General features: G+C 53.4%; 1 protein-coding gene across 1 annotated transcript; it reads left to right on the top strand.

Annotated features, from left to right (window-relative positions):
* Window positions 1-2,806: 2,806 nt before the first annotated feature.
* On the top strand, window positions 2,807-3,733 carry LOC118260778 (olfactory receptor 14J1-like). Its single transcript, XM_035571235.1, has one exon. The coding sequence runs from the start codon at window positions 2,807-2,809 to the stop codon at window positions 3,731-3,733; it is 927 nt and encodes a 308-aa protein (XP_035427128.1).
* Window positions 3,734-11,469: the final 7,736 nt, after the last annotated feature.

The following is an 11,469-nucleotide window of genomic DNA, read 5'->3' as shown; positions in this document are numbered from 1 at the left end:
TTTCCTTTCCTTTCCTTTCCTTTCCTTTCCTTTCCTTTCCTTTCCTTTCCTTTTCTCTTCTTTTCTTTTTCTTCTCCTTTCTTCTCCTTTCTTCTCCTTTCTTTTCTTTTTCAATGTTTTTATAAAAACATTTTTTATTGTCTCTGACAGTAATAGATAGATTGAGCTCCACTAGGGTCTGGGCCTTCCAATTTGGTCCTTGCACAGCTTAACAACATTTAGGACACAGCTTCAGACAAAATGACAGCATACATGAGAAGCACAGAAAAGGTGAAATCTGGCAGCCTTCCATCCACTAGCCTTCTGTGAGTCTTGGCTGCAATTCCATTCAACTAGTTAGTCCTCTACTGTCCACAGTATCCAGTAACTCCTCATTGATGCTATCTTGTGAGACAGCACAATCAGGGTGAGCCATCTTCCTGCAGAAATTAACATCTGACAGAATGGAGCATCTGTCCAGGAGAACCTTGAGAAACTGCAGGATTTTGCCTACAGAAACCTCTTGACCTTTACAAGGAGAAGAGTCGTAGTCCTGCACCCGAGGAAGAGTAACCCCACACATCAGGGCAGACTGGGACCCTGCTGAGTGAGCAGTGCCCGGGAGGAGGAGGGCCTGGGCACCACGAGGGATGCCATATGAGCAGTGGTGCCTGCTTACCAGGAACCAAGCCAGCTTCCTACAGAGCTGCCCTACGAGGGGCATGGCCACCAGGAAAATGTAAGTTACTGTACTCAGCTCAGATCGGGTGCGACACCACACAGATGGGGGTCTACAGTCAGCAGAGAAAGAGGTGCAGGTCTGTGAGTCCCTTGGACAGCCTGGTGTGGAGAGGAGCAAGGACACTGGAAAGGCTGAAAGTCCCAACAGGACTGAGGTCTTTGTGTCAATGGCTATGGCTGTTGCCTTTGACAGTGAGGCCTATGAGGAGACAGCTTATCGTTAAAGCACCAGGGCCTCATTGCCTCCTCACCACCACCCATGAACCAGGCAGGGGTCGTACCATTCTCCTGCACTTGGCCATGCACATCCCCATCTCCTACTGCCCCAGGAAGAGCCCTGAGCAGTGCGTGAAGTTAAAGGATCTCCTGTCCCAGGGGCCAAGGGTCAAAGCCTGTTTTTCAATACATTAGTGTCACCTTCACATTGCCTTTGTCTACTTGTCCTCACTGCCTCCAATGCTCTGCTCTAACGAGCTCCAAGGGAGGCTATGTCAGTGCTGGCCCTCAGGGGGGCACTCCAGAACCTTGCATTTGATTCTTGAGAGATTTCTTCAATTGTCCCTCAGTGCCTGAGGTTCGTGGGCACATCACCAAAGCCACCAGAGGAGTCATTCCAATGCCTTGGGCTGGGCCTCTGGTGCCGAGCTGGGCCGGGCTCCTGGGACAGAGAGAGCTCCTGGCAAGAGGGCCCTGGCGCAGAGACAGCTGTGCCCAGGAGCAGCTCCTCTGCACAGCGCAGCAGGGCTGGGGGCTCTGACCACAAGTGGCATGCAAAGAGGAGAGAAGGAGAGAGGGGTTGGAGGCGATTGGGAGTGGGAGGATGCTGAGAGCTGACTGCAGGAGAAATCTGCACAGCCCTTGACAAGGTAAGTCTCTGGCTGCAGGGCCATGCGGCTGCAGGTCCTGGAAGGGTCTCCTCGTGGGTCTTGTTTCTGGGAGGGCAGTGGGCAATGCAGTAGGCTTTGAGAGTCCTGCTGGATTGCACTGCGAGGTGAGGAAGTCTGGCAGAAGCCCCTTGGAGTGCCCTAAGTCAGGTGCCCCTGGTCAGCTCAGAACACCCTGCCCTGGCTGGCCATGCCGGGCTCTCTGTCAGCTGTCCCGTAGCTCCTGCAGCCATGGAGGTGCCCCTTGGCAGGGCCCTGTTGGTGGCAGGGTGCTGCAGGGCAGCGCTGAGCACAGCCGCATGGGATGGGGTCTGTGAGCACCGGCAGGGGGAAAGAAGAGGTGGGCGCAGAGCAGCAGCTCCCGGCAGGGACAGCTGCAGGCAGCAGAGAGAGGGGCGGGAGGCCAGAAGGAGCTGTTGCCAGAAACGCCCCTCCCTGGCCTCCTCTCCCCCCTGGAGCCCATGGGCTGTGGGGCAGGCATGGCTAGCACAGCAGGCAGAGCCCAGACAAGGACAATCTCCTCAGCTCATTCTGGTTGTGAGCTTCAGCCAGAGACAACGATGCTGTCCAGCTGCACTTGGACTGGGGCTTCTCTGCTCTCAGCTGTTTCCAGTTTCTTCTCAGGGAAACACCTTACTGGGATGGTCCTGCAGCTCACAGAGGGGTAGCACAGGTCAGCTGAGAACAGGACTGGTGGGCAGAGCTGCTCTGCTCAGTCTTCAACAAGGGACAGTCCCTTTGCCTCCTGGCACACACAGGACTTCACCAGGAGTGCACAGGAAATGTCCGGGTGTTCAACCATCCAGTACCTCTCCTAAGAATTACAAGGGCAACTGGAATAAAACAAAGCAAACAAAATCCCTACAGCTAGGCTCTGCATTCAGATGAGTTGTTTGCAACAACACTGCAAAGCTCATGGATATGACAAGTGGACTGGACTTGAGTTTCCCCTATGTTCCTGCTTCCCTCCTGCTGCACAGCAGGAAGGACTCCTCTGGAGCCCACAGCAGCCCCTGCTCCCAGTGCCACTTTCAGCCAGCACCAGCCGCAGCTCAAGCAAGAGAGCTGCAGAAAGGTTCTCCTGCAAAGAGAGAGGCTTGTCTGTGGGGTTTCTAAGACATGCAATATGTTTTCCTCATTGAAGTCAGTTCTAACTATGTTTTTTTCTCCTCTTCAAAGACACCTGTATCCAAAGTCAGCAAATGCCCAACATCAGCTCTGTGAGTGAGTTCCTCCTGCTGGCATTCGCAGACACACGGGAGCTGCAGCTCCTGCACTTCGGGCTCTTCCTGGGCATCTACCTGGCTGCCCTCCTGGGCAACGGCCTCATCCTCACCACCGTAGCCTGCGACCACCGCCTCCACACCCCCATGTACTTCTTCCTCCTCAAGCTCGCCCTCCTCGACCTGGGCTGCATCTCCACCACTGTCCCTAAAGCCATGGCCAATTCCCTCTGGGACCCCAGGGCTACCTCCTATCAAGGATGTGCTGCACAAGTCCTCTTTTTCATCTTCTTCTTTGGTTCAGAGTATTCCCTCCTCACCATCACGGCCTACGACCGCTACATTGCCATCTGCAAGCCCCTGCACTATGGGAGCCTCCTGGGCACCAGAGCTTGTGCCCAGATGGCAGCAGCTGCCTGGGGCAGCGGGTTTCTCTATTCTGTCCTGCACACGGCCAACACATTTTCACTGCCCCTCTGCCAAGGCAATGCTGTGGACCAGTTCTTCTGTGAAATCCCCCAGATCCTCAAGCTCTCCTGCTCAGATGCCTACCTCAGGGAAGTTGAGCTACTTGTGTTCAGTTTTTCTTTAGTCTTTGGTTGTTTTGTTTTCATTGTTTTCTCGTATGTGCAGATTTTCAGAGCTGTGCTGAGGATGCCCTCTGAGCAGGGCCGGCACAAAGCCTTTTCCACATGCCTCCCTCACCTGGCCATGGTCTCCCTGTTTATCAGCACTGCCATGTTTGACTACTGGAAGCCCCCCTCTAACTCCTCCCCATCCGTGGACCTGGTGGTGGCAGTTCTGTACTCGGTGGTGCCTCCAGCAGTGAACCCCCTCATCTACAGCATGAGGAACCCACAGCTGAAGGATGCAATGAGGAAACTCTGGGGGTTTCTCTGTAAATAAAGACAACAAAGAAGCCATCAGATATACACTGGTCTCAGCTGCCATCTCTTCCCAACCCCTCTGGAGCTGGGGGAGCAGCCCCAGCACGCAGGAGGGGCTCAAGGCCAAGAGCCCAGCTGCCACATGGAGGAGCAGCCCTGGTGGCTCTCGGGGCTGCCCCTCATTGCCCGCTGGGCTCTGCCTCTCTGCTGCCTTCGGGTCGGGGCTGCTGCTTCCCTGGAGCCATGGCCATGGCCAGCAGCAGGACCTGGTCTTTTCTTGTTTCACTTCCACACTCTCTGCTTACTCCCTTCCATTTCTCTTAGCTCTCAGGTTCTCTTGGGGTGACAGTCCTGTTGTTTGTACAGTGGCATCTCTGACGCATCTCTGCACACGTCTTCCAAATATGGTGTCAGGAATACAACCAAGCAGCTGCTCCCTGAAAAGGTTTTTACTTTTCTGTGCTGACATTCAATCAGAGCTTCAGATGATACGTGAAGGACCAAAGACTGGCCTGGGAGCTCCTGCCTTGATGACACATGGCCCAGAAAAAAGTAACTGTACTCTAACTGGCCTGGGACTGTCCCACTGGTGCTGGGGCTGATTGCAAATGGCATCCTGGAGAGGAATCTGGAGCTGCTCTGTGCCTGGGCCAGGCCTCTTGTCCTGGCCTGAGGAACGGGGCTGGCCCTGCGCGGCACAGGCACTCTGTGCTGGGGATCTCCCAGGCAAGAGACCAGGGCTCCTGCAGCTTCACGGACCTCCATCTCCTGAGCTGTGGCTGGCCCCAGCCCGGGGGCTGCTGGGGAGGCCCAGAGCTGCCTTTGTCCCAGCAGCTGCGGTGCCTTGCGAGGGGCTGGGGCTGTGGTGGCTGTGCCCAGAGCCCTGCAGCAGCCTGCGGTGGGCACTGCCCTGGGGCCAGCCCAGCCTGGGCTGCTGGGCTGGGCTGGGCTGGGCTGGGCTGGGGAGAGGGCAGGGAGGTAGGGAGAGGTGGGCAGGGGCTGGGCTGGGCTGGGCAGTGCCCAGCAGAGCACTTTGTTGACTTTGATGACTTTCACCTGTTTCCTTGATGACTGCAGACACCCATCTCTGTTCACCACCTTGCTCTCATCCCACCATTTCCATAATTTCACCAATGTCTCATCAACACTCACTAGCTGTTCCTTCAAACACAAAGCGACGGTCTGATCAAAGACACTCTTTGGATGACCTCAGACACCACAGCACAACACTTTGAGGGACATTTCTTCCTCCTCGTGGCCAGTACCAACATTCCAAAGTGCACTTTGTGGCAGTTTTTTCTCTCCTGCTCTTTCCTACTACTGAAGAAAGCTCCATCAGGGTGGAAACCACTCCTAAAGTAGGCATCCCAATGCATCAGCCTTCTTGCGGCCTGTCAGCCAACCAGACAGAAGTCACCTCACCAGCATCTTCCAGGCCATGGGCCTGCTGCTGGCCTTGCAGTTTCTTGGCTAGACACACCCAAGCCTTGTGCCTCCTGCAGTCCATAGAATCATAGAATCATAGAATATCCCAAGTTGGAAGGGACTCATAAGGATCATCAAGTCCAACTCCTGGCACCGCACAGGTCTACCCAAAAGTTTAGATCATGTGACTAAGCGCACAGTCCAATCGCTTCTTAAATTCAGACAGGCTTGGTGCAGTGACTCCTTCCCTGGGGAGCCTGTTCCAGTGTGCGACCACCCTCTCGGTGAAGAACCTCTTCCTGATGTCCAGCCTAAACCTCCCCTGCCTCAGCCTGACACCGTTCCCACAGGTCCTATCACTGGTGATTATGGAGAATAGGTCACCTGCCTCTCCACTCCCCGTTGTGAGGAAGTTGTAGACTGCGATGAGGTCCCTCCTCAGCCTCCCCTTCTCCAGGCTGAACAGGCCAAGTGACCTCAGCCACTCCTCATATGTCTTCCCCTCTAGGCCCTTCACCATCTTCGTCGCCCTCCTCCAGACACTCTCCAACAGTTTCATGTCCTTTTTGTACTGTGGTGCCCAGAACTGCACACAGTACTTGAGGTGAGGCCGCACCAGCGCAGAGTAGAGCGGGACAATCACTTCCCTCGACCGACTAGCAATGCTGTGCTTGATGCATCCCAGGATACGGTTGGCCCTCCTGGCTGCCAGGGCACACTGCTGGATCATATTCAACTTGCTGTCAACCACAACCCCCAGATCCCTCTCTGTGGGGCTGCTCTCCAGCGTCTCGTCGCCCAGTCTGTACGTATAGCCAGGGTTGCCCCGTCCCAGGTGCAGGACCCGGCACTTGCTCTTGTTAAACTTCATGTGGCTGGTGATTGCCCAGCTCTCCAATCTGTCCAGATCTCTCTGCAAGGCCTTTCCACCCTCAGCCGAGTCTACAACTCCTCCAAGTTTGGTGTCGTCAGCAAATTTGCTCAGAACACCTTCTAGTCCCACATCCAAATCATTTATAAAACCATTGAAGAGGACTGGCCCTAAAATGGAGCCTTGAGGGACCCCACTAGTGACCATCCGCCAGCCAGATGTGGCCCCATTAACCACAACCTTTTGAGCCCTGTCCGTCAGCCAATTGCTCACCCATCGTATGATGTTTTTGTTCAGCTGTATGCTGGACATTTTGTCCAGTAGGATCGTATGGGAAACCGTGTCAAAAGCTTCACTGAAGTCCAAAAAGATCACATGAGCTGGTTTCCCTTGATTGACTAGATGGGTGATCTTATCATAAAGAGAAATCAAATTTGTTAATTTGTTAACAAACCCATGTTGGCTGGGACCAATGACTGCATTTTCCCCCAGGTGCGCTTCAGTAACTTCATGGATCATCCTCTCCATAATTTTACCAAGCACTGACGTGAGACTGACAGGCCTGTAATTGCTAGGGTCTTCTTTCTTGCCCTTCTTGAAAATTGGCACAACATTTGTCAGCTTCCAGTCCAATGGGACCTCTCCAGATTCCCAAGATCTTTGAAAAATAATTGAGAGAGGTCCCACAATGACATCAGCCAGCTCTTTAAGCACCCTGGGATGAATTCCATCTGGACCCATAGACTTGTATGGATCCAGGTGGAGCAGCAAATCCTGCACACGTTCAGGGTCGGTTGGGAGTTTGTCATTCCCACCGTCATGGTCCTCCAGCTCAGGGTACCCTGGGTCCCGAAGCCCATCATCAGTGTTGAAGACAGAGGTGAAGAAGGCGTTAAATGTTTCTGCTTTGCCTGTGTCATTGTCTGTGAGGAGCCCCTCCCCATCTAGTAGTGGACCTATGTTTTCTTTGGTTCTCCTTTTTGTGTTCACATATCTAAAAAAACCTTTTTTATTGTCTCCCATAGACATGGCCAGCTTCAACTCTAGTTAGGCTTTGGCCACACGAATTTTCTCCCTACGAACACAAACAGCATCCCTGTATTCCTTCCTCATTGCCTGACCCTCCTTCCAGCAGCCGTACACTTTCTTTTTTTGCCTAAGCTCCAGTAGAAGTTCCCTTGTCAGCCAGGCCGGCCTTCTGCCCCGCTTGCCTGACTTCCGATATTTTGGAATCGCCTGATCTTGTGTTTTTAGGAAGCAGTGCTTAAAGATTGACCAGCACTGATGGGCGCCAATGCCTTCAAAAGCAGTTTCCCAGGGGACCTTGCTGACTAGTTCCCTGAGCAGCCTGAAGTCTGCTTTCCCCATATCCAGGGCCGAAGTTTTGGTGACAGTTTTCCTTCTGTCACCATAAATTCTAAACTCAACCACTTCATGGTTGCTATGACCGAGACGGCCGCCAATTGCCACTTCTCCCATAAGACCCTCTCTGTTCTCCAGCAACAGATCTAGGAGGGCACCTTTCCTAGTTGGCTCCCTTAGCACCTGCACCAAGAAGTTATCATCTAGGTGCTTTATGAACCTCCTGGACTTGCTCATGTCAGCTGTGTGGTGATCCCAGTTGATGTCTGGCAAGTTGAAATCCTCCATTAGGACACGGGGAGTTGATCTTGAGGCATCTCTTAGTTCTGTAAAGAATAATTCATCGGCGTTGTCGTCCTGGGCAGGTGGTCTGTAATAGACTCCCACAACAACATCCCCTTTATTTGTTCGTCCCTTAATCCTTACTCAGAGGCTCTCAACTTTGCCATCACCAACTTGAAGTTCCACGCAGTCCAGCCCATGCTTCACATACATTGCCACCCCCCCCACCTTGCCTACCCTGCCCGTCCCTCTTGAAGAGCCTGTAACCGTCTATTGCAACACACCAGCCACAGGACTCATCCCACCAGGTTTCGCTTATGCCGATGATGTCGTAGCTGCGGGACTGGGCCAAGACTTCTAGCTCATCCATTTTATTCCTCCTACTGTGTGCATTTGCGTAGAAGCACTTCAAATGCGCCTGCCTACACACTATCTTGTGTAGCCAACCGAAGGGCCTCACTAGCACACAGTCCCTCTGATTCTAGCACACCATCCCTTAGCTCATCACCAGCATGCCTGGTTTTATCCCCTTCCCCCTTCAACTCTAGTTTAAAGCCCTATCTATCAGCCCTGCCAACTCCTGATCAAAAATCCTCACCCCTCTCTGAGAGAGGCGCATCCCATGTGGTGCCAGCAGGCCCGGTGTTGCGTAGACCTTCCCGTGATCGAAAAACCCGAAATTCTGCTGGTTGCACCAGGTGGGTGTCAGGTCTGTGTTTAGGGTATGGACAAGCTTTGTGTTTTAGGGTTTTGTTTAGGTCTCTCAAGCAGTTTCCTAGGGTTAAATAGAGCATTTTAATGCTAGTGTTAAGGGCAGGGATCAGAGTGATTAAGAGAGTAAAAGCAAGGGGAAGGGGCTATGGGCTGAGTTTTGGCTTCAAGGGGTGCTTTGAAGTCAGGCATTAGAGTAGTGGATTCCTGACAGTGTGTGGAGTAGCATTTAGGTTTAAGGATTAATGTTGCTAGTTAAAATAGGGCAAGGTCTTTACATGACTCCTTTAAGTCAGTGTTACAGCAAAATCAACATTGCCTGAACCTTCTAACCTCCCAGAAATCAATTTCTGCTGGCCAAGCTCCTCTTCCCTCTCCCAGATCTCACATCTCTCCTGGCCAGGCTTCTCCTGACCTCCCCATATCACTCATCTTCTTAGGGGCAGTTTTCTGATGGCTTTCATGATCTCAGAGTATCTGTCTCACCTCTGTTGGTTACTCCTTTCTTGAGACAGATGCAGCACCTAAGCCAGGATGGAAAAGAACACAAAGGCTGTAGGTGCACCCTGCACAATGTGCCCAGCAGCTCTGTACCACCCCAAAAATTTGTTTCCTGCCTCTAACTTTTGGATATAGAATGGGTCCTATGGATCCAGGGTAACTTTTTCCGGCCCTCATGCATGGTTCAGTTTGCCCTGGGCATCTTGGAGGCAGTAGCCCACTCTGTGTAGAAAACAGAAAGCAGCCCTGAAGGATGACTTTAGGCAAATGCTGACACCTCTAACATGCCAACTCCTGCCCAAGACCTCTTCCTTTATGTGGCCTACCATGTACTTAGAAAGAGCGGATCTCACAAACTACATGCACAGCAAGAGCCTTCTGCTTGCCTTTCAGGTACTTTCGCAGGTGTGAGCCTAATGGCACTGATCCCAGCCAGGAGTCAAGGGATGAGCTGCCAGCTATTTCTCAAAGAAGCCACCTCACAGGCCATTTAACAGCCATTCACTTCCTGCTAGACTTAGAATTTCTGAGGCACCACTGACCTTATAATACCACACCTACAAAACTCCCCCTTTTTGGCCTAGGACCTGCCCATGTAGAAGTGATCTGTTTGTGATCCTTCAAGCCCATGGCACTGCTGCTGGACTCCCAGACTCTCTGATGCATGGGAGCCAGTTCCGTGCCAGTCCTGAGAGGTGCTAGGGCAGGAGGGACCTTGCAGGCAATGTCCAAGCTCCGTACCTGTTGGCAGTCTCTCAGCTCCTTGTGCACAGAGAGGATCATGCTCATGTCCAGAAGCCATGTGCTGAAGCTGGCCTAGAAGACACTCAGGGGAAGCGCCCTCCCAGCCCCAGCCCCAGCCCCAGCCCCAGCTGGCGGTGCTGCTCTGCAGAGCAATGGGGCTGTGCTGCCCAGGGCACAGGGGCACTCTGCAGGGCTGTGCTGGGCAGGCTGGGAGGCAGACCCAGCTCATGTGGTCACTACCATTGCCCCAGGGCTGCAAGGAATCACTCACCAGACTCCTTTGCTGGGCCTGCTGCGTGCCCTAGGGGTGCAGAGCTCTCCTCTGCCTGCTCACACCAGATTGAGCACTTGAGCTCTGGTCAGTCCACCTCGGACAGGCTCATGCTCTACTGGCTCCATTCACTGCTGTCTCCTGGGATCATGCTGCCCCTGGAGATGTCCGCGCATGCTCTGCACACACCACTCTTGCCCGCAGGTCCCACGTGTCTCTCCAACCCTCCCCTCTTCCCCTGCAGTAGTGGCACCTCACCGCAGCAGGTTGGTGCATCTCCAGTCTCAGGGGTGTTTCCTGAGGGCCTGCCCCATGTGGGGAGTGGTGGCGAGGAAGAGAGCAAGGTCAGCTCCTGGGGCATGGCTGAGCACAGCCCAGTCATCCCGCACTGCGGGCAGGCCCCTTCTCCCAGGCTGAGGTACACGTGCAAGATCGACACTTCTCCAGCAGTCCAGCTTTGTGTAGGGCCCTTCAGCACTGCCCCAGTCTCAGGACTCCCCTCCTTTTCCTCCTCCACCCATAGACATCTGCCAAAGCCCTGAGTTTCCTTGTTTCTCACAGCCTTCACACAAGTCTTTCTCCTGGCCCTCCCCACTGCCCAGCACTGTCTCCCAGGTGGCACTCAGTGACATGGTGCTCAGCAATAAATATTGGGGTTATCTTTCGAAGACCGGGTAGAAGTTTCTCAGAGGCTGTTTGCAGAGATGGTGAAATATTGCATATTCATCATTTTGCGGGGTTGATTTATTTTTGAAAATAAGCACAAGGCAGTGCTTGGCAGGACCATGGGGTGACTCTAAGGGCACAAAAGACAGGAAAATGCTGCACCAGAGCTGGACCACAGGTCTTTAAACTGGGTCTCCTCAATTATTCTCCTGTCCTATGTGCCTTCACCTGCTGTATCTTCACCACCTCCCCTGGCATTGCAGATCCCTCCTTAGCCCCTGGACACCTCAGATTCGTTTTTCCCTCTAAAAGATTCTTTGGATGGTCACTCATTTTCTGAGTTCTAATCACTACTCACTGAGCACACTGTGCCTGGGTTCCCCTGACATCTCCTGGCAGCTCCAGATTCCTCTCCAGGCTGGCATTGGCCATCAGCCCCACTGCTTTGGACACATTCTCATGCAGATGAGTCCAAGACCAGTTGTTTTCTGCTTTGGCAAGTGCTGTCATAAAGGTAGCTCTTGGTCCTGCCCTTGGTCCCTCACAGATCACCCTAGGACTTTCAGCCTGTGTCCTTCACTCCATGAAGAAGCCCAGAAAACAGAAGAGCAGGGAGCAACCCCTTGGCTGTATTCCTGGCAGCAGCTTTGGAAGAGGGATCCAGGCTTCTGGGTTTGCCCTGAGCAGCCCCTTTTGTTTCCGTGGTGCTAGCAGGGAGGCCAGCTGTGACCCAGGGTTGCACATTGCCTGCTGCTGCCTGCAGGGACAGGAATGTCACTGCAGAGACAACAAGACTGTCATCGAGGCACATGAGACCTCAGGACTAACCCAGACACAAGAGCACAAGAGAACAATGTGGAAGCCAAGAGAGCAGCAGTGAAAAGGCCACGTCCTGCTGCTGGCCATGGCCATGGCTCCAGGG

Source organism: Cygnus atratus, unplaced genomic scaffold (assembly GCF_013377495.2).
Source record: "Cygnus atratus isolate AKBS03 ecotype Queensland, Australia unplaced genomic scaffold, CAtr_DNAZoo_HiC_assembly HiC_scaffold_37, whole genome shotgun sequence".
NCBI classification, from domain to species: domain Eukaryota; kingdom Metazoa; phylum Chordata; class Aves; order Anseriformes; family Anatidae; genus Cygnus; species Cygnus atratus.
This window is presented reverse-complemented; position numbering and strand designations above follow the sequence as displayed.

Excerpts from the sequence above, each read along its gene's own strand:
- LOC118260778 (XM_035571235.1), top strand. The coding sequence starts at position 2,807 with ATGCCCAACATCAGCTCTGTGAGTGAGTTCCTCCTGCTGGCATTCGCA.